This window comes from Narcine bancroftii, chromosome 6, assembly GCF_036971445.1.
Source record: "Narcine bancroftii isolate sNarBan1 chromosome 6, sNarBan1.hap1, whole genome shotgun sequence".
Taxonomy (NCBI): Eukaryota; Metazoa; Chordata; class Chondrichthyes; order Torpediniformes; family Narcinidae; genus Narcine; species Narcine bancroftii.
This window is the reverse complement of record NC_091474.1, coordinates 207,081,173-207,108,867: the sequence shown is the minus strand read 5'-3', so window position 1 is coordinate 207,108,867 and position 27,695 is coordinate 207,081,173. Positions and strand designations below refer to the sequence as shown.

The window sequence follows — 27,695 nt, the reverse complement described above, 5'->3', positions numbered from 1 at the left end:
TTACCCTGCTTCTTAAATAATGTGACAGAAAGATTAAAACTAAAACACAAGTGAGTCTATGAACAAGAGTGTGATCAGATTTCGCTGGGTTACCTTTTTATCATGACAGAATTTTGGTGCACTAATATACTTGCGTACAAGACAATAAACTTGAATTGAAACATTGAATAAATCCTCCACGTTAGAACAAAAAAAATTTTGTAACTAACAGCAATGGGTACTGCGCTATTACCTGGCTTACAATTGCAGGCCAAACTATGGCATGTACAGAAAGTGAATTCAGTTGAAATCCTGCTGTACAATACACCAGGTCATGAAGAGTGATACTGATTAGAATAAATGCAAATACAATGCACCTAGAATTCAGCATCTGCGTATGAAGACATTTTTTTGAAAATTACCCAATAATTTTTTTTTTTAAATTTTGTTTTTTTTAAAACAATTTTTCATCATCATTCAGCTATTTTGCCAGCAGAAAATTAAATCTCTTCCATCTGTACCCTCTCAAAGTGGTTAGGTTTCAAAAACAATTGTTAGTTTGGTTCACCTGACATCTCAACACAGCATCTCAAATGCCCTTGATGCTGTGCCAATCTATATATTCCTTTAAAAAAGTACTAAACCCTCCCTAACCTGTAACCCTCTTTTTCTTCCATCCATGTTCCTGTCTAAGTAAGGTGCTTTCACACTGAGATCCCAGTAAATTGGCATGGCAATAATCAGTGTTTAAAGCTGGGTCAGATCAGAGAGTTCACTGAGCCAAGATAAGCCAGTTCACGGTGATCTTTTACATAGGGGCCCGCCATCCCAGTGCAAAAGGAGTCAAAACCTGCAGCTTTAAAGTGTTGGCATCCGGGGAAGGCGGGCAAGCTTTTACAATGGAGCTGATGCAAAACACATCGGCTCTGATACTACTTACTTTGGTGGGTAAGTACAGGGGATGAAAAGTACCCCTATACCTGTTGGTCATGTTCAAACAGGTAAATGAAATGGTTTTAAAAAAAAAGGCAAATAAATACTGGCTTTCAGAGGAAGTGTGAAAGCATAAAGAGTCTCTTAAATTACCCTAATGCTTCAGCCTCCACCACCATTCCAGGCACCCATAACTCTCGGTGTAAAAAAAAACTTACCCCTGTTGTCTCTCCTAAACTTCCCTCCCTTTATTCTCATGTCCCATGTATTTGTTATTCCTGCCCAGGGAAAAAGAAGCTGCTGTCCACCCTATCTATGTCTCTCATAATCTTGTAGGCCTCTATTAAGTCTCCTCTCATCCTTCTATACATCAAAGAAAAAAGTCCCAGCTCTGCTAACCCGGTTACACAAGACTTAATTTCCAATCCAGGTAACATCCTAGTAAATCTCCTCTGTACCCTCTCCATACATAGCCTCCAAATCCTTCCTGATGATGTGACCAGAACTGAACACAATACTCTAAGTGTGGTCTCACAAGAGATTTGTCAAGTTGCAACAACTGCTCTACTCTTGAATTCAATCTCCCTATGAATGACGCCCAGCATCCCACAGGCCTTCTTAACTATCCTATCAACCTGTGTGACAACTTTGAGGGATGCATGGATTTGGACTCCAAGTCCCTCTGTTCATTCTCACTCTTAAGTAACCACCTCAGATGCATAGGGGAGCAAGTCCCACATAGGATATGGCATACACAATATAGCTCAACATTTCACCACAACATCCATGAGACATTCAAGAATCAGCTTGCCTGTCAAGGTAGGTGTAAAGGATCCCATTATATTACTTGGAGGAAAGAGTTTGCTGAATGCACCAATCTGGTTTGATCCCTCAACCAAATGGAATCATTTCTAATTAACCTGCTTTAATTGATTGAAACCAGGCAATAGTCCAAAGGTTCAATTGTGTTAAGTACAGGTATGCTGACACGAGGTGAATAACATGTAGAAGAACTTAATGTCTTACTGTTAGAAGAATAATGCTGGGTGGTTTCATGGGATATTCTGGTGGAAGCACAATTCGACCATGGTATACGCCACCATCAAAGTCAGAATCTGGAGGACCTCGGACAGTAAAATGCCATTCAAATAGATTATCCTAAAAACAAAATAAGGTACAAATGGCATCATGTAGTGACAAGAAGCCAAAGTCATTAAAGGTAGAAACTTAGTATATTTCTTCAGCATTTATCCACCTCAGGAGATGAATAATACCCACTTTAACTTGTATAAACCACTGTGGTAAATCTTTTGATTACACCAGGCTCAGAGCTCAGTATTCTGGAGCAGTCATTCTCAATCTTTTTTGGCTATGGCCCCTTAGGACTCTGGTCAAAGTTTATGGGCCCCCTTCCCTGTGAGGCCGCTAAGTTTTGGTTTCTTCCCTACTTATCTCCTATCAACTACAGCAAAAACAAAATATTTATGTTAACTGATGCGAAAAGACGACTTTGACTTGAATGTGCTGTGACCCCAGGGGAGCCATAGGGCCACCGCTGAGAATGGCTGTCCTGGAGGATCTCCCAGGCCTTGCTTCACAAATGGCCCCTGCTACAGATGATCCAGGCAGCACCAACTTAAATTCCCAATAATTTATCAGCACCAAAAGATCCAAGCTTCCCACTCTCCTTCTGTGGTCCCTGTCCACTCAATCACCCTCCCAAGACAGTGATCTTGTGTGTAGACTAATTCGAGCTATACAGAATTTATCCAACACATTTTAATCGCTCACATCCAGATCACCAGAGTTAGTGTTCAGAAATTAGTGGTGGAATCCTTGGTTGATTTTTGCACTCAGAAGAAGAGGCTACTGATACTCAATGAGAGAGCACATGATGTACATCCAAACAGCAAAGATAGCTTACTGACTATGGCAAGAACCAGCTATATCCATGGCTTTTACTTTTCCGCCTGTGGCAAAAGACAGCTTCCCATAGCAGTGTTTGTGGTTCACTGCACAAGTTTATCCACAGAGATCTCCACTAATTAAATAACATTTCAACACAAGGTTGAACAAGGTTGGTATGATCCTGTAAGCCAGCCAATCTCAACTGTTTCATGGCTGTGGCCCCGTTAAAACTTACTCTAAATTTTTGTCGTTCCCCCCCCCTTCCCTGTAAAGCAGCAAGTTTTGTTTTTTTTCCCCCATACTTTCCTCCCAACTACATAAAAACATTAATGTTACACGGAGTAAAAAGAAAACCAGTCTTTCACTTAAATGTGCTGTACCCCCACCCCATTGAGAATGGTTGTTGTAAATAATAGCTCCTGAAATACAGAGAGAAATTAATTTTGAACATATTCCAGCACAATAGACTATACAATTCACAGCAGCACGCTTAGCGCAATGCTGTCAGTGCCAACGACTGGGACCAGATATCAAATTGTGAGCTGTCCGTAAGGAGTTTGTACATACTCCCCATGTCGGCACGGGTTTCCTCTGGGTGCTCCTGTTTCCTCCCAACTTTCAAAAGAAAAATACTGGGGGTGGTAGGTCAATTTGGTGGCATGGGCTCATAGGGCAAAACGGGCCCCTGCCAAACGGGCCCCTGCCAAACGGGCCCCTGCCAAACGGGCCCCTGCCAAACGGGCCCCTGCCAAACGGGCCCCTGCCAAACGGGCCCCTGCCAAACGGGCCCCTGCCAAACGGGCCCCTGCCAAACGGGCCCCTGCCAAACGGGCCCCTGCCAAACGGGCCCCTGCCAAACGGGCCCCTGCCAAACGGGCCCCTGCCAAACGGGCCCCTGCCAAACGGGCCCCTGCCAAACGGGCCCCTGCCAAACGGGCCCCTGCCAAACGGGCCCCTGCCAAACGGGCCCCTGCCAAACGGGCCCCTGCCAAACGGGCCCCTGCCAAACAGGCCCCTGCCAAACAGGCCCCTGCCAAACTGAATGGCCCATGCTAAATGGGCCCTGTTACCAAGCTGAATGGCCCATGCTAAATGGGCCCTGTTACCAAGCTGAATGGCCCATGCTAAATGGGCCCTGTTACCATGCTGAATGGCCCATGCTAAAGTGGCCCTGACACCATGCTGAATGGTCCATGCTAAAGTGGCCCTGTTACCATGCTGAATGGCCCATGCTAAAGTGGCCCTGTTACCATGCTGAATGGCCCATGCTAAAGTGGCCCTGTTACCATGCTGAATGGCCCATGCTAAAGTGGCCCTGTTACCATGCTGAATGGCCCATGCTAAAGTGGCCCTGTTACCATGCTGAATGGCCCATGCTAAAGTGGCCCTGTTACCATGCTGAATGGCCCATGCTAAAGTGGTCCTGTTACCATGCTAAATGTCTACATTAAATTATTCCAAGAATGACTAAAAGGACTGGACGTACTGCAATTCACCCATTGTCACAATTGTTCCACACCAGACATAATATCACTGGCTCTCCACTCAGCTCTGGATCACCTCAAAAAGAGCAACTCCTTCACACAGCTGCTCTTCATCAACTACAGCTCAGCCTTCAATGCCATTATTCCCTCAGTGCTGGTCAACATATTCCAAACCCTGGGCCTCTGCACCCTGCTGCAATTGGATCCTCGACTTCCTCACTGGAAGTACACAGGCAGTACAAATTGGAAATAATGTCTCTTCCCCCACACTATCAACACAGGCGTGTCTCTAGGATGTGTGCTTAGCCCACTGCTCTACTCACTATATACCCATGACTGTATTCCCAGGCACAATTCCAGTGCCATCTACAAATTTGCCAATGACACCACAGTTGTTGGCAGAATAACAAGCAGCAATGAGGAAGTGTTCAGGAGGGAGATGGATCAGTTTGTGGAGTGGTATCACACCAACAACCTTACGCTCAACGTTACCAAAACCAAGGAAGTGATTGTAGTCTTCAGGAGGAAGTCAGGAGAACATGAACCAGCCCTCATCCATGGCTCAGTTGTGGTGAGGGTCAAGAACTTCAAATTCCTTGAGGGGTCAACATCTTCAAGGATCTGTCCTGGAGCCTCCATATCGATGCAATCATGTAAAAGGCTCTCCAGTGGCTATACTTTGTGAGGTGCTTGAGGGGATTCGACATGTCCCAAAGACTCTTGAAAATTTCTACAGGTTTACCATGGAGAGCATTCTGGCTAATTGCATCACTGCCTGGTATGGAGGCATCAAGCCTCAGGACAAGAAAAAAAACTCCTAAGGGTTGTTAACTTGGTCTGCAACATCACTCCATCGAGGAGATCTACAAAAGGCAGTGTTTTAAGAAAGCAGCCTCTATCCTCAAGGGCCCCCACCTCCCAGGCCAAGTTACAATCGGGGAAAAAGGTACAGGAGTCTAAAGATGAGCACTCCATGGCAAAATGACAGCTTCTTCCCCACTGCCGTCAGATTCCTGAATGATCAATGAACCAAAGACACTGCCTTACTTTGACCTTTCGTGCACTATTTTTAAGGTAGTTTACGTTATGCTGCCGCAAACTAACGGATTTTGTGACTTGTTCACGACGATAAATTCTGATTCTTAAATTATAAACTATGTCCTTCATTGCAGGTTACTCAAACCAACCCAATGAAAGTTTTAATTTAAAAATACAAAATCTGGATGCACTTTCATGACACGTGAGGAGAAAAGGAAATATAAACATTCAAAACCTTTAAACCTTAAACAGCACCCTGACAACAAAAGATTCTCCTGTTAGACCACTTAGCAATTGTAAACCAAGAGCATAAATTTCATTTCTCCATACCATGAGCTAAATGCACACAAGAGTTTTAAAAGTCTTACCTCCAAAGGCTGAGCATGGTACTGTTCTGTGGGGTCTCTTAGTTCCTGTGCTTCTTTCATTAGACGTTTGACAGCTTAAAAATAATCCAAATTTTTAAAGTTCATCAAGTAAAAAAAAATTAGACAATGGCTACAAATAAGCAACTGAAAGTTTGTTGTGTTTAACCAAATATTCAATCATATTTTAAAGACTAAATTCTGCACTATTTTTAAAAAGGCCTGATTTGGATTTAGAACAAGAGAATACATTTGGTAACTTAATCACTTTATTTAAAAACAGAAAACAATTAAAATGACTGTGATTACAAGGGATTAGCTGTATATCACACTGCCATTTTCATCTCTAAACGGTTCAAACCCAACAAGAATCAATACAAGCAAAATTATGTGAGCTCTAACTACGCCATACTGCTGATATAGATAAACTGACACCATGCAAATATTTCTCAATAAACTGGAAGTTTCCTTCTTTGCTAACTTGTTTGTCCTGCTTCTTGCATCTAACCCTGTTGAAATCTTTGTGTACTTTTAAGCTACTATCGTGCTGCTGTCTTGAACGTCTTCATATCCAGCCTGCATTGATCCAAAGTTCAGCATTCTGCATCTTGTCTCACATAAGGACTCAGCATACATGCAAAGCTGATTTTTTATTATAGCTGACTGCTACAAAGAACAAAGACACACAACACACACAGTGTGAGAGGTTAAGCTGAGATTTATTGAGGCTGGAAAGGCTCCTTTTATACAGTGAAGTTCCTACCGTTTGTTTGATTGGCTGACATCAGCCACATGAATAACAATAGCAGGTGAGAACATTCTTTCATGCGAATACCCTTCTTTCCCAGCCTGTTACTGATCTGTTAGCTGGGCAGTTTGGCCAGCACCATAGTCTTGTACTGCTCCAGCTTTCAACCGCACTGGTTCGCTATGTTAAGGGATGTGTTACAGTGCGCCTTCATCCCTAATGTCGAAGTACTCGAGATGGCAGAGGTCGACAGCATCGAGTCCACACTGCTGAAGATCCAGCTGCGCTGGGTGGGTCACGTCTCCAGAATGGAGGACCGTCGTCTTCCCAAGATCGTGTTATATGGCGAGCTCTCCACTGGCCACCGTGACAGAGGTGCACCAAAGAAGAGGTACAAGGACTGCCTAAAGAAATCTCTTGGTGCCTGCCACATTGACCACCGCCAGTGGACTGATATCGCTTCAAACCGTGCATCTTGGCACCTCACAGTTCGGCGGGCAGCAACCTCCTTTGAAGAAGACCGCAGAGCCCACCTCACTGACAAAAGACAAAGGAGGAAAAACCCAACACCCAACCAACCAATTTTCCCCTGCAACCGTGTCTGCCTGTCCCGCATCGGACTTGTCAGCCACAAACGAGCCTGCAGCTGACGTGGACATTTACCCCCTCCATAAATCTTCGTCCGCGAAGCCAAGCCAAAGAAGAAGACAGTGTGTTTTACTACCACACGGGCCGCGCGATGTGCCGGCTCAATCTCCGCAGTGGCAGGCCACCACAAAACCATAATAATTTTAAATGGAGATGTTTTCTTTTCTTCCTTTTCAATTCCCTACCCAACTACAATGTTCTCCTACCCACAAGCTTTGAAACATTTGCTTGACTTCTGATAGGTCAAGTATGTACTCTAACAATAAATCTGAAATCTTTCCAGCTCTCTCTTCCAAAATACTAGACACCCTCCCTCTTCAACTAAACTTTGAAATATTCTTAAGGCTTCGTATCAAATTTATTTTGATACTTCTGTGAAGCACCTTGATACTTCAATGGTTCAAAAGAATGAAAACTTTTGATGTAGCTGTAGCCACTGCCAGTGTCAATCAACAATGACTGAATTCAATTAATACATTTACAACACATCTAGATTAGCCATTCCAACTTTCCACAAATGGACAACTTAATTCTAAATGAATATGTCGAATGCAAACTTCTCAAGCAAACAAATTTGACGTATCTTAAGCATCTGCAACTCAAGGATCTATGAGGTACAGATATATAGAATGCAACAAAGAGAGAAAGAGTTCAGGATATTCTGACCCAGAAGGCAGTTACATTTATTAGTTTAGGAAATACTTTAGATTTGATTAATAATCAAAGAGACAAAATAGCTGCAAGTCACACAAGAGAATCCCAGGTGCAAAGGTGAAAGAGCTTCAGCCTGAGCAACCCATATGGATGAAATCAAAGATTTCAAGAAAGGGAAACTGATCAGTGCTGAATAGTAAAGGTGAAAATATTGAAAGCTAAAGGAATCACATGTATTAGAATTACATCCAAGACAAGTCAAAGTTGGAGATCATTGGAAAATGTATGGTACAAATAACAAGCTGGCCAAGGACATATTTCAGAGAAACTCCCTCATAAAAAGGCACTTTTCCAGCAAGTTGCCCAGGAAGGAGGGTATGGTACCAAGTCAGCACTGCTCTCAACACTGCTATCTAAAAGCATTTTAAAACACCACCACTACAGACTGAAAATAGCTTGAGAAACCAACTCATTGCCACCCTCTCAATAGCAAATAGGCATAGTCAATAAATGCTAAACACAGTAAAACACCCGTAATCTGGAATTCAAGCAACCAGCAAAAAAAGTTGGAAAATAAATAGGTAAAAAATACAGAGGTTTAAAATTAGCATTGAAAATTCACAATCATGTGAAACAATCTCAGCAACTGGAAAATTCACTTATCCAGCATCTACTAATCTGCACAAGTGATGAATACAAGGGGTTTTAACTGTACCTAGAATCAATTTTTTCTGCAAGTCATTGTTGCCAATTTTGACAATAGGCAAAGAAAAACATTACATTTTAGCTTGAAATGCCATCCTCCCAGCATACCAAAGCAATCATAAATTTCACATACTATTTCCTAACAGTCTGAATGCAATAAATTAAAAGTTAGTAAAACTAGGAAATAAATACTGGTCAAATTATATCTAATTATATGAAAACAATAAAACACTGAAAATCTGAAAAATCAATAGAAAAATGCAAGAAACATTCAACAGGTCAGGCAACATCTGGGAGCAAAACACAAAGGTCTGTGAATGCAGCTATCTTTACATCCAACAGATGCTGCAAGACCTGCTGAGTTTCTCCAGCTGTTTTAACATCTGGAAGCCAATATTTTAGATTGATAACCTTTCATTGGAACCAGGACAAAAAGGAAAACAAACATTTCATATAGCAAATGGGAGGTAGGAAACAAAAAGTCTTCATTCCATCAGAGAACTTTACAACACAGTACAGACCCTTTAGTCCACCATGATGTGCCGAGCTGTGGAAACCCATTCCACAACAATCTAATTTTTACCAACCCCACACCCATTGCCTATTTTTCTTACATTCATGTGCCAATGTAAGAGTCTTTTCAATGTCCCAATTGTACTAGTCTCTACCGCCAATCCTGGCAATGCATTTCAAGCAACCACAACTTCGAGTAAAAAAACTACTTCTGACATTTCCACTAAACTTTTCTCCACACATCTTAAACCAAAGTCCTCTGGTAATTGCTATTGCTCCTGCCACACACAAACAAAAGGGTGCTGGCTGACTACCCCATCAAAGCTTCTCATAAATTTTACATACCTCTATTGAGTCACCTCTTAACCTTTATTGCTCCAAAGGGCAAAGCCCTATCTCTATCAAGCTTGCTTCATGACAAGAGAAGCTGATGACAGCTCAGGATCTGTTCAGTGTTACTGATTTGTCTGGAGGAGATGTAAATATAGGAAGATATATAAAAACAGGAGGAAAAGAAACATTGCTGAAACGAGAGGCAAAGAAAATAGGTTGACAGAAATGTCTTCTTCTTTGGCTTGGCTTCGCAGATGAAGATTTATGGAGGGATAATGTCCATGTCAGCTGCAGGCTCGTTTGTGGCTGACCAGTCTGATGCGGGACAGGCAGACACGGTTGCAGCGGTTGCAAGGGAAAATTGGTTGGTTGGGGTTGGGTGTTGGGTTTTTCCTCCTTTGTCTTTTGTCAATGAGGTGGGCTCTGCAGTCTTCTTCAAAGGAGGTTGCTGCCCGCCAAACTGTGAGGCGCCAAGATGCATGGTTTGAGGTGATATCAGCCCACTGGCGGTGGTCAATGTGGCAGGCACCAAGAGATTTCTTTAGGCAGTCCTTGTACCTCTTCTTTGGTGCACCTCTGTCTCGGTGGCCAGTGGAGAGCTCGCCATATAACACGATCTTGGGAAGGCAATGGTTCTCCATTCTGGAGACGTGACCTACCCAGCACAGTTGGATCTTCAGCAGCGTGGATTCGATGCTGTCGGCCTCTGGTATCTCGAGTACTTCGATGTTGGAGATGAAGTCGCTCCAATGAATGTTGAGGATGGAGCGGAGACAACGCTGGTGGAAGCGTTCTAGAAGCCGTAGGTGATGCCGGTAAAGGACCCATGATTCGGAGCCGAAGAGGAGTGTGGGTATGACAACGGCTCTGTATACGCTAATCTTCGTGAGGTTTTTCAGTTGGTTGTTTTTCCAGACTCTTTTGTGTAGTCTTCCAAAGGAGCTATTTGCCTTGGCGAGTCTGTTGTCTATCTTGTTGTCGATCCTTGCATCCGATGAAATGGTGCAGCCGAGATAGGTAAACTGATTGACTGTTTTGAGTTTTGTGTGCCCGATGGAGATGTGGGGGGGCTGGTAGTCATGGTGGGGAGCTGGCTGATGGAGGACCTCAGTTTTCTTCAGGCTGACTTCCAGGATCTTGCTGATCAAGTATTTACCTCCATACTACATATTTGTATTCTCCCCGTTTCTCGCTTTTTTCTTGTAGTTCAATTATCTGTCTCATCAAGTATAATCAATTACTCTGTGACCATAACTCTTCAAATAGAGAATCTCAAAAATTTGACTGTCAGAAGAAATTCCTCCTTCCCAATAAGGAAAACCTCCTAACAATATCCACCCTATTAGTCCCTCTAAAATATGTCAGTAAGATTAATTAGTGTCATAAAAGTCATACAACAATAAACGTGCACCATCCAGATGAACCATCAAGCAACATTTGCACCAATCCTATTTTATTTGCCCCATGTTCCCATCAACTCCTCCAATTCTACATCTCTCTGAATTGCAGAGAAATCTGGAGCATCACAAATATATATGTAGGAAAAGTACATCTATGTAAATACATAAATATTGTTTTGTACATATGAGAGTTTCGGATGGTTCGTGGGAGCAGTTCCTTTGGTCGTTCAGCATTCTCATTGCCCGTGGAGAGAAACTGTTCCTCAGCCTAGAAGTGCTGGCTCTGATACTCCAGTATCTCTTACCTGACAGAAACAGCTGGAAGATGCTGTGTGCAGGGTGGAAGGGCTCCTCAATGATTTTGCGCACCCTCTTCAGACAATTATCCCAGTAGATCACATCGATTTTTTTTTGGGGAGGGTGAGAAGGGAGACTCCAGTCATCCTCTCTGCCATTCTTACAGTCCTGTGGATTAACCTCCAATCCATTTCTCCGCAGAAACTATGTTGCAGCTGGGCAGGATACTCTTGATAGAGCTCTTATCGATGGATGAAGTAATGGTGGCAGGTGGCCTTGTCTGCTTCATTCAAACATACAGCAGGGTAACGGGCACTTGCAGCCCATCAGCCTGTGCAACCCAAATATCCCAGAGGAAACCCATGCAGACACAGGGAGAATGTCCAAATCATTCCAGAGAGCACCAGATTCAAACCAAGGACTTTGGCACTGTAATCTTTCTTTGGCTTGGCTTCGCGGACGAAGATTTATGGAGGGGTAAATGTCCACGTCAGCTGCAGGCTCGTTTGTGGCTGACAAGTCCGATGCGGGACAGGCAGACACGGTTGCAGCGGTTGCAAGGGAAAATTGGTTGGTTGGGGTTGGGTGTTGGGTTTTTCCTCCTTTGTCTTTTGTCAGTGAGGTGGGCTCTGCGGTCTTCTTCAAAGGAGGTTGCTGCCCGCCGAACTGTGAGGCGCCAAGATGCACGGTTTGAGGCGATATCAGCCCACTGGCGGTGGTCAATGTGGCAGGCACCAAGAGATTTCTTTAGGCAGTCCTTGTACCTCTTCTTTGATGTAATAGCATTGCGCTAACCATGCTGGGTTAGTTGGGTGAAACTGGAAGTATAACTTTCTCAGTTCATTGCTGGAGATTGCACATTGCCTTATTCAGGGAGGATATGATCAACTTCACAGATTTCCTAATTTTCCTTAATACCTGCTTGTAGCAGTGCTATGGCAGCATTACAACTCCCAGAAAGCATCAAACCAGCCATGTGATGTTAGTGTGTGATGTCAGCACGGGTCGAGTGGTGATTCGGGCTTTTAAAAAGTTGAGCAGGTGATGAAGAGTAAATTTGTTTGATTCACTCTAAAAACACCTTGTGTGGTTATTTTGTCATGTCCACTGCAATTCCAGTGGCCACAAAAGGTGACTACAATGGGACAAACATGGATTCTGCTGCCATTGCTGTGAAGCTACCACCTTTCAGGACAGCTGAGCTTGAACTGTGTTTCCAACAGGCTGAAGCACAACTTCACCTTTGCAAAGTCAAATTGGACACCAGTCGTTATTAACATCTTGTCAGTGTCTTGGACCTGGCCGTTGCTAAGAGGGTTGGCAAATTCCTATGGGATCCACCACATACCAGCAAGTATGACACTTTAAAAACACTTTTATTACATGTATATGACATCTCCCATTGGGAAAGGGCAGCCAAACTACTATATTTCAATGGGTTGGGAGACCGCGCCCCATCAGAACTAATGGATGAAATGCTGTTCCTGGCAGCTGGCAAAAGGCCCAATATGTTATTCAAGCAGCTCTTTTTAGAGCTAATACCAGATGAAATTAGACTCTTGTTATCCAAGTATTTATTTGAAGACCCGAGGGCTGTAGCAGCGGAGGCAGACATTTTATGGCTGGCTAAAAAGCACAACAATCAAAGACAAGTCTGCACAACCAACCCCTCCAATATTGACCCCATGTCACTCTAGTGCTCTTAGCACATCACTCCCTACAAGCGGGCAATGCCACAAAACAAACAAGCAGCCTGGGACACCTTGTCTTGGTGTTATTACCACAGGAGTTGGGGAGTAAATGCCTACAAGTGCCTTCCACCCTGCCTGTTTGCGGGAAATGCCCAGGCCAACCGCCAGTAAGAGCTGCAGCAGTTAGCAAGAAACCTGCAAGCAAACTGTATACACGAGACCAGCTGTCCCAGCAAAAATTACTTGTGGACACAGGTTCAGAAGTTAGGGTATTTCCAACCCACTGGTTTTGACACACACCATCCTACCTTGGACATCCAACTATAACCAGTTAACAGTTCCAACATTCCAACCTCTGGCACCAGGAAGATGAATGTCAAGTTCAAGAATCATCTCTACACTTCAGCGTTTATTATAGCAGCAATATCTCAACCTTTGTTTGGTGCAGAATTTCTTCAGGCTCATGCATTCCTCGTCAACTTAAAAGGGCATCGATTAGAGATGGAACTACTTTTCAGACTATTCCCCTGGCAGACGCCTATACCCCTGCTCTGCGCCTTTAAGCATTAAGTAAACTAGTGGATGAATTCTTCAAGCTGCTGGAAGATTTCCCTGAGATTACTACAAAACAGACAGTGTGTGGCTTTCACCAAGTACCAGCAGAGCCAGAAGACATTCCAAAAATAGCAATAATTACCTCGTTTGGGTGGTTCGAATTTTTACAAATGCCATTCGGTTTCAGAATGCTGCTCAATCATTTCAACAGGTCATGGATGCTTTAGGACATGGTATAACAAATGTCTTCATTATGTCGACATTTTAGTGGCCAGTGGGACTAAGGAAGAACATTTGGAACATCTTCGTACACTTTTTATTCGTCTTCAAAACTTTTGACTGACCATCAATCCAGATAAATGAATTTTAGGACAAGAAATGGTTTATTTCTTGGGGCATAGGATTATTCAGGAAGGTGTCTCCACTGCCATCCAAAGTTGAGGCCATTACCAAATACTCAAGACCTGTTACAGTTAAAAACCTGCAGAAATTCTTGGGAATGGTAAATTTTTAGTCTGTTTCTTCTGGGAGCAGCTCATATCACGAAGACTCTTTTCAATTTACTTCCCGAAACGCCAGAACCATCCATTGGACTGAAGAGGGAGGATATTATCAACTTCCACAAAGTTCCTAGTTTTCCTTAATAGCTGCTGAAATTACACCAGATTAGATCTGGTACAAATTCACTGACCCCATTCATCTGAACGGAGAAAAATGGCAGCAAAGGAAAAAAAATGTGTAATTATATTTGTTTTTTTTTAAAAAAACTTATTACTTTTAAATGCAATTATACACAATTTACTTTAATGTTCAATAGATTTGAGAAACATAAATTATGAGGCATTTATAAAGATTTTTCTTTCGATTTTTCTGAAAGTTGGGTTATCCAGGAGCATAGATTAACTGGTAGTCAAGCAAGTCAATCTCAAGGGTGGGAATGTGATGAAGAGGACTTGGTAAATGCAAATTGTACAGTTCAATGCTGTTGAAATGTTAATCAATGAGAATCAGTTGTAGAGTAGTTTCTGGTTGGGTTAGAGTAGAACAAGAAAGTTCAAGAGCTTGTTAGCTGTTGAAAAACTGTTTTTGATCCTAAAAGTAATGGACTTTGTACTTCTGCACCATCTTTCTGAAGATGGCAGCAAAAGTGATTTTGAGCACAGTGATAGATATCCTTTACGGTGTTGACGGTCTTATCAAACATAGAATATTACAGCACAGAATAGGTCTTCTGGCCCATCCAAGAGTCTTTTGAATCTCCCTATTAAACCATCATCATCCCTGGCAAAGAATACCAGTATCCACCACTCTGTAGGAAAACAATTATTGACATCTCTCTTAAAATTTCTACATCTTCAATGGACAAGAACTCCACGACTGTGATGAATGCGGCTAGGTTTGCAATGTCCTATAGCCTTCTGCATTGCTGGGCACTTGAGTATCCAAATGAGGCCATGCTTTCTTTCATAATTACAATGCAAAAGATTCTCTATTCAAAGTGGCCAACATAATCCACTCAGAATAATTATTTTCCAATGAAGCAAATGATCTTTATATTGGATATTGAGGAAGTACGTTATATTGGGATGGATAAGGAAAAACTATTTCTTTATATTGATCTTCTAATCAAATGCAATTTTTTTTAATTTTAAAAAAAATGTCCAACAGCAATTAGACTAGAAAGAAAATCATTACCAAAAAGCTATTTTTACTTGGATAAAAATAAACTTGGCTGGCTGAAGAATTTATACTGTGCTGCTTAGCTCCAGCTGTAGCTGACCACAGACTTCTCAAACTTGTACATTGTCCAACCAGTCACACAACATGGAACTTTTTTTTCTGAACCAGTACACGCAAACTATATTAAAGTTCTTCACAAGACTTAAACTGGTAGAAGCTGCAGCAAATTATTGATGGTAAAGCCCTGCAAAAGATAGTGGACACAGGCCAGGACATCACAGGCAAAACCCTCCCCACCACTGAGAACACCTACAGGGTGCCATTGGACAGCAGGAGCAATCATCAAAGATCCACATCACCTAGCACATCTGTTTTCACTGCTACCATAAGGAAAGCGGTATAGGTGCCACAAAACTCGCACCACCAGGTTCAGGAACAGCTGTTACCCTTCTACCATCAGTCGCCTCAACAACAAACTCAATCAAGGACTCATTTAAGGACTCTTACTTGTGCATTTTATTGATCTTTTTTCATTCTGCATTAGTTTTTTTTTGCACTACCAATAGGTGGTAATTCTGCCTCACCTACATGAAAAAAAGAACCTCAGGGTTGTATGTGATGTCATGTAGGTACCCTGACAATTTAAACCAAACTAATGTTGAAACCAATTTACTATTGGACTAATAGCATCCAATTAACACTATCTATTGAGTGATCTTAAAATAAGTATTCCAACAATCCCAATAGCAGCACATGCAATGCCTGATTATTTGAGCTGCAGTCAATTTAGCAAGATGTTTTCTTTAAACTCTGCTGGAGCATTACAACTTCTGATTGATAAGGAATACCAAGACAGAGGACATACAAAAATCTGATATTTGGATAATGCATTCTAATTATTTCCAGGGTTTTTTTTTCATCTCTTGGTTATGGTGTGTTGAAAATCCATTTGCCAACTTCCTAATCCTTTTAATTCAGATTCCATTGAGAAATTACTATTTCTAAAATGCAATAAATAAAAAAACTTACCATTTTACAAGATTTTCAGATTAGAAATATCAAAAATAACTAAATATCAAAATATTGCAAATTCTGGAAATAGCAGCAAATGGTGATTGTTGATTTTTTTTAATAAATCACCTCAAAATTTTAAAACCCTTTTTCTGATATATCCAATTTTGCTGAATTTTATGATCTGCTCACCTCTCACACTTAATACAATTTATTAATTGAATTTAATAAAATGAAAGGTAGTCAACTGGAATGAACAAAATTAAGATGCTTGATTCCAGCTGCCAATTACAAGCTGCCAATGCATTTTCCTGCAACATCATCATAATCAAATTTATTCTCATGTAGACAAATTTATATTAGTGAATGACTCACTACTGTTTTCTCAGCATCTGTTTCTATTAGAATTTGAAACTGAAACTTTATTGTGGACCAAAAGGCCTGTTCCTATTCTGTACTGTTCTAAAAATAAAACCTATGCAAAAATACAGCAATTTTTTCTGAACATTTTAAAAATAATTTATTTTTCAAGTGTAACATAATGTGAATGAACTGTAAGATTCATTTAATACTGCATTATTGATAGCTTCACCATGAGATCTAGTGACCTAAAACATTAATTTCTGTTTAGCAAAGTTCAAGAAGAAAATATGAAAATCGGGAGAAGGACATGTTGTGTCGAGGACATTGTGATTCTGCAATCGGAGATAGAAAGATTGGGAGATTGTTGAAAACCTGACAATTGGAGTTTAATCTGGGCAAATGCAAGGTCAAGAGCTTTAGTAAAAGAAAAGATCAATTATTATCTAAATAGAGAGAAGCAGCAAATGAGCACATTTCAGATGCATTCAGGTATTCTAGCCGATGAATTGCAAAAGGTTAGAAGGCAGATTAGGCAGCAAATTATGTAATCCGTAATTAAGAAAAATTACGAATAGAAAGGTTAAAAAAAATCGGTGTTGTACACGGTGTCCGTGAGGCAAAGCGTATTCACCAGAAGCTAATTCTTGTAATAAGAGGATTGTCCCAGGAAGAGAAGCTGGATGGTTTGGCTCTTTATTCTTTGGAGTTTATAAGACAGGTGTTCAAACATACAAGACAATAGACAGACTTGACATTGAGTTGTTTTCACTAGTGAAATAATCCAGAATACAGACTCCAAAACAAGAGCCAAATATTCTAAACTGAGATGTTTAGAAATTTCTGCCACCCACAACCCCCCCCCCCCCCCCACCCTCCTCCCTAGATAGGGCTGGCTGAAGCTCCTATTTTCTTATGCTCTTGGACAATAAACATTGATCAAAATTCTAAAACTGTAGAACAAACTAAGGGATGAATGGAAAAGACTGAGGAGAGCAGATTTTTAAAATAGGTTGATAAAATGTCAGACAGATATAAAACAACACATTCCTAGAAATTTTGCACAAAAGCAAAATATGAAGTATCCAAAAATTTGTACACTTTCATAAACAATAAGATATTGTTAACAATTGGGTAGATGAAGTTTAAAAAAGAATTAAGTCTCAGGATATAAAGTACTCGGCTTTAGACTTGCAAGTTGCTACGGCATGGACTATTAGGGCCGAACTGGCCTCTTCTGTGCTGTAAGTGGTTATATGGCTATGGTAAGTACATGGGACCGAAATTTCACCTTACAATTGATCATATGGTGATCAGTTTACTCCAGTGGTCTCAACACCCCCCCCCCCCTCTCTCTCCTCCCCCCCCACCCCCCGCCCCCTACTCACATACAACCTTAAGTAATCCTTTACTAACCACGGAGCACCTACAGCATTCCAGTAAGGGATTACTTAAGGTTTTGAGAGTGGGGGGGGGGGGGTAGTTTACTCCAATCAACGCTTGGAAGTAGATGGCAAGTGGCTGGAACAACCGAAGAGAATGGATTTAACTTCACAGATGTTTAACTGAAAGTTTATCCAGCGAATCTGTTCGGCCTGATGAGCCGGAGGAGGCCGCGTGGAGAAGTGAACCCAAGTGTCACCGAGATGAAAGGCTTGAATGAGACATGTCAATAAATTGGATTGGAGGTGGACTCTCCGAACCTCCTCCCAGTGCCAAAGGGATCCAGCCGCTGGGCCCGTCCACTCGGTCACTAGGGGCAGCGAAGTCACTAGTCGATTGAGTTACATTCTCCCGCAATCGATCGACCCGGGAAAGGAGGACGAGGAACACCGGTTGGGATTCAAAACGTCGGCATCACTCACCCGGGTTTCTCAGGTTGTACTGAACCTCCATGTTGATCCTGCTGACGTCGACACCCCCGGCCACGGGCTCTCGCGAGACGTGACGACGTCACAACCCCCGAAGCCCGCTCGCTCTCCGCGGAGGCGTCTCGCATCTCCCCACGTGAGAGGCGGAGTAGCTTGTTGGGTCTTTTCAACGTGGCTCAGGACGGGCTCGAGCGCCTCCACCAATGAAAAGCGACCGCAAAGAGAGGGCGTCGCGGCTGCGCCATGTCACACGCTAGCTGGCTTGCTGTGTCCGGGCCTTTGCTGCGTCGTATTTCTGTGCATGAACCCAATAGACATGGCAGTCAGAACAAGAATGTTGGTACTCACATGAGTTGGAACGGCAGGACCCGGGGAAAGGGGGAGCGGGGAGACTGCGCTCCTCCGCAGGGTCCAAACGTACGGGTTTAATCCCGACGGCTCCGCACAGGCTTTCAACGGCCCGTGGGTGCATCATACCGTGCTTATTATTTAAAAATCTCAACCAGGGAGGACTGCACACGGGATGGTGGCACCTGCAATGGGAGCGGCCTCCGGGTGAGCACTGGAACGGCACAGGGCGCCAGAAAATGGGGAGAACCCTGCTGAGGAGAAAGACTAGGAGGTGACCCTCCAGCTGACAAGTTAGGAGCTCAGCAGTCGAAGGGGACGCACACACTTGTGGGCTGTGAGCACCATTGCTGTGGGCCGCTGGAGACTGGCCCCTGGGAGCCAGGTATCCGAACCAGGATTAGAGGGGATGCTGGGGGCAAGAAGGGCTCAACCAGGGCTTAGGATGATGAAGACTTCCTGATTGTATTGGAGGTTTGGATCAGTGAGTTGCCAATAGATAGAATAGGGGCTGCAGAAGCTGTGAGAGCATTGGAGACATCCACAGAACTTAGTAGGCCCTTTCATGCAGTGAAAAAGTCCAACGTAAAGGCAGAGATTCTCCGCCCTGACATTGGGAGAATTACCCCTGTGAATACGCCATGGCGCTGACTGCAATCCCTCTCAGGGAGGGATCATTGGCGAAGTGCTGCGGTACACCGCCTCACATGAATGACACGTCGCTGCAACCTGCCGGCTAGGGACGGGCTGATGATTTCGCATTGACACTGGCAGCCCGCGACCCATCTCCCCACTCATACCCTCCCTCCATGACCCACTTGGGCAGGGGCCGTCAGGGCAGCCTGTGACCGTGTCAGTCCCGCTGGCTGCCCTGGCACTTCGCCGGTCCGCTTCCGCCTTCGGGGCTACTTGTTAGCAGCTCAAAACGTGTCAGAGTAATTCCCAGCACACAGCTGGGATCGTTCTGGGAAACACAGAGCAGTCCCAACTGCATGAGGGATTATGGGTAGGGAAGACAGCCATTGCTCTGCCGCGTATTTAGGACAGGCGGCGCCACGGCTCTAGTCGCCATGCCTCCATTGGCTCTGGTGTTGCTCAACGTGAACGTGACACAAGAGCAGCCTTCTGCTCCATGAAAGATACATTTATATTTTTCCCTCTGCACTTGCAGCTGGTCTCCAGGCAGAGCCTGGGAATGAAAGGGCGTAATGACACTGACTTCTCTTTCTCTTACTGTAAGGACAATAGACAATACTAATGGAGACTTTTTGCCTTGCACAGACTAAAGGAAATTTCATTCGCCTGTATTGATTGTCAGTGAGGAGGAGATGTTGCTTCTAATTCGTGCTGACCATGATCTTCTGACGAGGAAGTCAAGGAACCAATTGCAGTTGTTGTTATAGATAGAGAATTTAGGTTAAAATGGCTTAAGTTAAAATGTGATGATTAATCATAAAAAGGGAAGCCAGAACGGACAGGGAGCTTACTAGCAGCCAAGGACAAAAAGTTCAGCTGGATATGTTTTTTTTTTAAACATATCTTTTCATGGTCATAGTGAGAGACATGCAGGAGACAAAAGATTGATAAGAAGGGTGAGAAACAGAATTTAGTGTATGTAGAGTTCGCAGCGTACGTAACGAACGTGATAATTAAAAATGCAGTTGTACTTAGAATGCTTTTGCAATACTAACCAATTAAAACAGTATTAATAAGAAGGGGAAGGGCAAACAACAAGGGTATAAAAATCAATGCACTGTATGTATCGGGGCTTAACTGGTGAGAAGCCAGTTGAGTCCAACTCTGCAGACTTGTAAATAAAGCTTGTCGTGTCATCAGTTTTAAAGAGACTCATGTGTGAGAAGTTTTATTTCTGACAAATGGGGGCTCGTCCGGGATCTACACTCCGGCCGTGAGGGGAGGCGAGAAGAGGGACATCGGAGGTGGTGCACCCCGCTGAGTTCAGCGGCTCCTAGTCCCTTGCTCGTCGCTTCGGGCGGCTTGAGCGAGTGGTATCCGGACAAGGTGACACGACAAGACGGAGAGGAGAAGGGTGACAGTTCAATCCCCGAGAAGACACCGGTAAGTGACGACTTACGATTGTGGTGTGGGGATTGGGTAACAGGTGTAACGGGATACACCTGTTTGGATAAAAAAAAACCTAACGTAATAGATCAGGTATAGAGCTTTTGTCATGGCGTGAGGACCCTGTCCTGGGACTCTAGGATAGACCTCAGGGAAACCTCGGCGGTAACCGAAGGAGGGACAGCACCTCCGACGAAGTGCCGAGAAGAGAGGGGTCGACCCCAGGGAAACCTCAGCGGTAACCGAAGGAGGGACAGTACCTCCGACGAGGCGTCTGAGAAGAAGGGAGTAGGGTCCAGAACGAGAGGGTCCTCAGCAACGATAAACGGATCTAGGTGGGAAAATGGGAGGATCAAAATCTAAGGGCTCGTCTGAAAATTCAGGACAATTCCTGGGAGTTCCCCTTGACAGCCCTTTGGGGAGAATGTTTGAAAATTGGGATAGTAAAAGATATCGAGACAAAAACAAGAAAAAGATGGTTCAATATTGTCTCCTTTGGTCGAAACAACCTATTAAAGGTTCCTCGGTCTGGTGGCCGAAATTTGGATCTGATGAGGATTGGGTTAGACAAGCATTAAACATATATGTAAATTCGAGACCAAAGGTGAATCAAGAAGAGTCAGCATATGCATTTTGTTGGGTTCCCTGGCCAGGATCCTTAACAAAATGTTTTAAATTGAGGGTAGCGGGAGAAAAGAAGTGGGAACCTCTGGACAACCTTCCCCCTCCTTATATTCCCCCGGTGCCTACTGCGCCCGAGGAAAGCTCATTACCGGAGGGGAAAGGTGATGAATCTGATTGCCCCAAAAGGGGCCGGGAAAAAAAGAATGAATTAAGGGAGTCGGACCCTAAACTTCCACCGGTAAACCGACCCTGGACAAGATCCCAGACTGGTCCAGGACCATCAAAGTTTTCAGTAAGCCTAAATCCCCTGAGGGAAGTTCCTATGGGAGGACCGGGAGGGGGAACGGGATATGTGAATGTTCCCCTAACTAGTACAGAGGTGCGGGGATTTAAGAAAGAAATGAAAAAGTTATTGGAAGATCCTATAGGACTGGCCGAACAGCTTGACCAATTCCTGGGACCAAACACATATACGTGGGAAGAGATGCAGGCAATAATGGGAACATTATTCTCACCCCAGGAGAGGCAGATGATTCGACGGGCTGCCCTCCTCATGTGGGAATATGAACAACCTGGGGACCCCAGACCCCATGAACAAAAATATCCCTTAAATGAACCCAGGTGGGACAAATGAACACCCGAGGGATTGGCAAGTATGAGACAATATAGAGAGTGGACAATTAAAGGGATACGGGAGGCTGTGCCAAAGGGTCACAATTTCACCAAGGCATTTGGGAACCACCAGGGGAAAGACGAGTCCCCTACTGATTTCTTGGAGAGGGTGAGAAAGAATGTCCAACAGTATGCGGGCGTGGACCCTAGTACACCAATGGGTGAACAGCTTATTCGAATTGAATTTGTTTCCAAATCATGGCAGGACATTAGAAAGAAACTAGAAAAGGAGGAGGACTGGAGCGAAAAACCCCTAAGCGACCTGTTAAACAAGGCGCAAAAAGTATATGTGCAGAGAGAAGAAGAAGATCAAAAGAGGGCGACAAAGGTTATGGTACAGACTATCCGACAGATGAATGCCGAATCCAGAGGGGAAAGAAAACAAAACCTTCCTCTAAACAATCCAAGATATCCAAGAGAGGGAAGACCCCGGAAGTTCGTTAAGTGCTATTACTGCAATGAGGAAGGACACTTTAAGAGGGAATGCCCCCGATACAAGAGGGAATTGCGTGCCCTCGAACTTATGGAAGAAGATTAGGGGGGTCAGGGGTTCCAAATGTTGGGGACCAAGTATAAGAGGGAACCCCTGGTAAAACTAAAAATTGGTCCCAAGGGAGAAGAGGTGGTGTTTATGGTGGACACAGGAGCGGAACGAAGTAGTGTAATAACTGTGCCAATTGGGACTGAAACTGTAAAAAGTAATTTGAAAATTTCTGGGATAGAAGGGGCTCCCAGAATGGTATCAATAATTCCCCAAGTAACAGTGAAACTGGAAGAAAGAGAAGGGGTACAAGACCTCTTGTTGTTACCGTCGGCTGGATTTAACCTCCTAGGAAGGGACTTACAGGCTCTCCTAGGTTTGGGTGCTCTCCCTGTGGACGGAGAAGTGCGAGTCCACCTCTGTGCTCTAAAGGAAGGGGATGAACGGCAGATTGACGAGAGAGTCTGGTATAAGGAGGGAAATCGAGGAGGTCTGGGCATCCCACCTTTACATGTCACATTAATACCAGGTCATCAGCCGGTAAGGAAACGTCAGTATCCTATTTCTTTGGAAGGGAGAAAAGGGCTACAGCCGGTAATTGAGACTCTAATACGAGACGGACTATTAGAAGAATGCATGTCACCTTATAACACCCCTATACTCCCAGTGAAAAAGTCAGATGGATCCTATCACCTAGTTCAGGATCTAAGAAGTTTGAATGCTATTGTTCAGACCCGCCACCCAGTGGTGCCTAATCCCTATACTATTATGAGTCGGATTCCCCCAGACCATGAGTGGTTTAGTGTTATCGACTTGAAGGATGCCTTCTGGATGTGTCCATTAGAAGAGGAAAGTAGAGATATGTTCGCGTTTGAATGGGAAAATCCATGGACAGGTAGACGGAGACAGCTTCGGTGGACTGTATTGCCCCAAGGGTTCACTGAATCTCCGAACCTGTTTGGACAAATGCTAGAACAAATCTTGGCGGACTATCCACAATCTGATGATTCCCAACTAATGCAGTATGTGGACGATTTACTATTATCAGGACCCAAGGAACAAGAAATGAGGGGAGATACAATTAGACTCTTGAATTATCTGGGGAAAAAGGGTCTACAGGTGTCCAGGAACAAGTTACAGTTCGTTGAGAGAACTGTGGTATATCTGGGACACCAGATAAGTAAAGGACAGAAACGGATTACCCCTGAATGGATTGCGGGAATCACTAGAATGCCGTTACCCCGTAATAAGAAGGAAATAAGACAATTCCTGGGACTCTTAGGTTACTGTAGGTTATGGATAGAGGACTACTCAGCGTTGGTGAAGTTTATGTATGAAAAGCTGACAAATGAAAATGAATATCCATTGAAATGGACCCAGGAGGAGGAGGGATGGTTTGAGGACTTGAAGCATCGCCTGACACGAGCCCCGGTACTCACTCTGCCCTCTTTAAAACAGCCCTTCCAGCTATTTGTCACTCATAACCAAGGAACAGCTGTGGGAGTTTTAACACAGGAAAAAGGCGGTCAGCGACACCCAGTGGCTTTCCTTTCCAAAATGATGGACCCAGTGTCTCGCGGATGGCCGACGTGTATCCAGGGAGTAGCGGCTGCTGCTCTGTTGGTAGAGGAAGCACGTAAACTTACTTTTGGAGGAAAGATGACTGTGTACACCTCCCATTCTGTGAGTGTTTTATTAACACAAACTGCCCATCGATGGCTGACTGATTCTCGCATATTAAAGTATGAAACCATTTTAATGGTCGGAGAAGATCTACAGTTTGCAAAGATTAATAGCTGCAACCCAGCTCAGTTTTTATACGGCAGTGAAACAGAGAGAGAGGTGGAGCACGACTGTGTCGAGTTGACGGATCTTCAGACCAAGACCCGAGAAGACCTTTGCAATACTCCTCTGGGAGAAGGATATGAATTCTACATTGACGGCTCCGCCAGATGTGTTGACGGAATGAGAAGAAGTGGGTATGCTATAATAGAAGGAAATACTTGGAAAGTAGTAGAATCCACGAGACTACTCGGAAGCTGGTCAGCACAGTCCTGTGAACTATATGCCTTGCAGAGAGCCCTCAGAATACTGGCAGAGAAAACTGGAATGATTTACACTGATTCCAAATACGCATACGGGGTAGTGCATACCTTTGGTAAGATCTGGAAGGAGCGTGGTCTAATTACATCAAGAGGAAAGGAATTGGCACACGAACAGATGATTACTCTGACTTTAGAAGCCTTGACATTACCCCAGGAAATAGCAGTGGTCTATATACCAGGCCATCAGAGGGGAGATACCCCAACAGCAATTGGAAACAGACTGGCTGATGAAGAAGCTAAAAGGGCAGCCATGCAACAAGAAGTCCGTTTGCTGACCTTAATCCCAATAAGACAAGGCATAAAGAAGGCTCCCATTTTCACTGCTAAGGAAGAAAAGGACATGGCTCAGCTGGGCGCAAGCCAGCTGCCTGATGGAACATTGAAGACACCAGATGGAAGAATGGTTCTAAATAAAGAAATAACTCGCAATATTTTAAAACACCTGCATCATCAGAGCCACTGGGGCACCCAAGCCTTATGTGACACAGTGCTTCGAGAATATGTGTGTAAGGGAATCTACACCTTGGCCCAACAGGAGGTGCAGAATTGTCACCTATGCACAAAAATTAATAAGAAGGTAATGAGGACAGGGACCATGGGAGGTCAACCATTAGCCATACGCCCTTTTCAAAGTATCCAGATCGACTTCACAGAGTTACCTCAAGTCCAAAGATGGAAGTATCTGTTGGTGGTAATAGATCACTTTACCCGATGGGTGGAAGCCTTCCCAACAGTAAATGCTACAGCCTCTACAGTAGCTCGCCTCCTCCTAGAGCAGATAATCCCCAGATATGGTATAATGGATTCTATAGACTCAGACAGGGGTCCACATTTTTGTTCAAAAATCCAGCAATTGATTTGTAATGCATTACAGGTCTCTTGGAAATTGCATACCCCTTGGCATCCACAAAGCTCAGGGAGGGTTGAACGTATGAATGGAACCCTAAAAATGCAATTGACAAAATTAATGGTGGAAACTAAAATGCCTTGGATAAAGTGTCTGCCCCTGGCTTTATTGAGAATTTGTACTGCCCCACGAAAAGATGTAGGGTTGTCCCCTTATGAAATGATGTTTGGGCTTCCCTTCTGGAGTACAGTTGAGGGGTGTCCCACCTTGGGGGAAGGGGATATATTTGTTAGGAACTATTTACAGGCACTGTCACGCTCTCTTACAGATTTACGAAAGAGAGGACTATTGGCACAAACAACGCCTCTAGACTTTTCTTTACACAAAGTGGAACCAGGAGACTGGATTCTCATCAAGACCTGGAAAACTGAAAAACTCCAGCCCCAGTGGGAAGGTCCATACCAAGTTCTCTTAACTACAGAGGCTGCAGCACGAACAAGAGAGAAGGGGTGGACACACGCATCCAGATTTAAGGGACCTGTAGAGGCGCCTCAGGACCCTGATACGAACTCAGATTGGACTTGTGTTCCTGGAGAAAAACCTCTTACCTTGCGATTTCGCAGAAAGACTTGATTCACAATGTTATTGTTATGTTCTTTGATTTTTCTTAGTTTGCCTATGTCTTTATCAGGTGTGAAATGTAAGAAATGCAGAGACACAGCGGTCCTGTTTCAGGACCGCACTTGGGGAAGAAAGCTTAATTTGACTAACTGCTGCTTACAGATTGATGATAATGGCCAAGCCATTCGAAAAATCGCTGATAATATTCGTACTTTGTCCCATGTACCGGTTCAAACCTGGCATCCTTTTGCAAAATTAAATTGGATGGACAAATGGTTTGGAGGAACCTGGTGGCGTACCTTATTGTGGGTCATCGGAGGTATTTTATTCCTCCTACTTGTTTTGCCCTGTATTATTCCCTGTCTACGCAGCCTGGTGATTTCCATGGTCCAACAGGCTATGCAACCAGGGGAACTGGGAGACCCCGTTAGAATTATACTTCAGCACAAAATTAATTTATCATGAGACGTTTCTCTTCCCCGAGTTAAAATCCCCATTCATATATATATAATACACACATTTTAAAGAGAGAAAGGGGTTGATTGTTATAGATAGAGAATTTAGGTTAAAATGGCTTAAGTTAAAATGTGATGATTAATCATAAAAAGGGAAGCCAGAACGGACAGGGAGCTTACTAGCAGCCAAGGACAAAAAGTTCAGCTGGATATGTTTTTTTTTAAACATATCTTTTCATGGTCATAGTGAGAGACATGCAGGAGACAAAAGATTGATAAGAAGGGTGAGAAACAGAATTTAGTGTATGTAGAGTTCGCAGCGTACGTAACGAACGTGATAATTAAAAATGCAGTTGTACTTAGAATGCTTTTGCAATACTAACCAATTAAAACAGTATTAATAAGAAGGGGAAGGGCAAACAACAAGGGTATAAAAATCAATGCACTGTATGTATCGGGGCTTAACTGGTGAGAAGCCAGTTGAGTCCAACTCTGCAGACTTGTAAATAAAGCTTGTCGTGTCATCAGTTTTAAAGAGACTCATGTGTGAGAAGTTTTATTTCTGACAGTTGTTGACAGTGTTTTTTTTTAAATTTTTTTATTTTTCACACCATAAATCACATTAGCCATGATATACACTTTTTCTTTTTCACACATATACAGTGACTTTTTCTCCCTCCTCCCAAGCCACCCCCAACCCACCCCCCCTCATCCATTTTAGGTATACAATCTAGGTTGCATTAAGCCAGTCAGTCAATGTTGTCATTCAACAAAAATACACCAGAAATTCTACTGAGTCCTTTCTTTTCTTTCCTTCTCCTTCCATCAACTTAGGTAATGTTTGTCCCCGGTAGGTTTTCGCTATTGTATTTAATGTAAGGCTCCCATACTTGTTCGAATATTTCAATATTATTTCTTAAACTATATGTTATTTTTTCTAATGGAATACATTTATTCATTTCTTTATACCATTGTTGTATTTTCAGATTATCTTCCAATTTCCAGGTTGACATAATACATTTTTTTGCTACGGCTAGGGCTATCTTAACAAATCTTTTTTGTGCATCCTCCAAATCAATTCCAAATTCTTTGTTTTTTATGTTGCTTAGGAGAAAGATCTCTGGATTCTTTGGTATATTGTTTTCTGTTATTTTATTTAATATCTGATTGAGATCATCCCAAAATTTTTCTACTCTCTCACATGTCCAGATTGCATGAATTGTTGTTCCCATTTCTTTTTTACATCGAAAACATCTATCAGATACTGTTGGGTCCCATTTATTTAAC

The 27,695-nt window shown here is 43.3% G+C and overlaps 1 protein-coding gene across 1 annotated transcript in view; it reads right to left on the bottom strand.

The window, feature by feature from the left end:
- The window catches only part of ube2j1 (ubiquitin-conjugating enzyme E2, J1), a 37,519-nt gene extending 19,243 nt beyond the window's left edge, over positions 1-18,276 (bottom strand). Inside the window, exons 1-3 of the mRNA XM_069887338.1 lie at positions 18,168-18,276; positions 5,711-5,784; positions 1,939-2,070 (exon numbers count right to left, since the gene is read on the bottom strand). Coding sequence (XP_069743439.1) covers positions 1,939-2,070; positions 5,711-5,784; positions 18,168-18,198 — 237 coding nt within the window. The 5' untranslated portion in view covers positions 18,199-18,276. The remainder of the gene's footprint in view (positions 1-1,938; positions 2,071-5,710; positions 5,785-18,167) is intronic.
- Between the last annotated feature and the right edge of the window lie 9,419 nt (positions 18,277-27,695).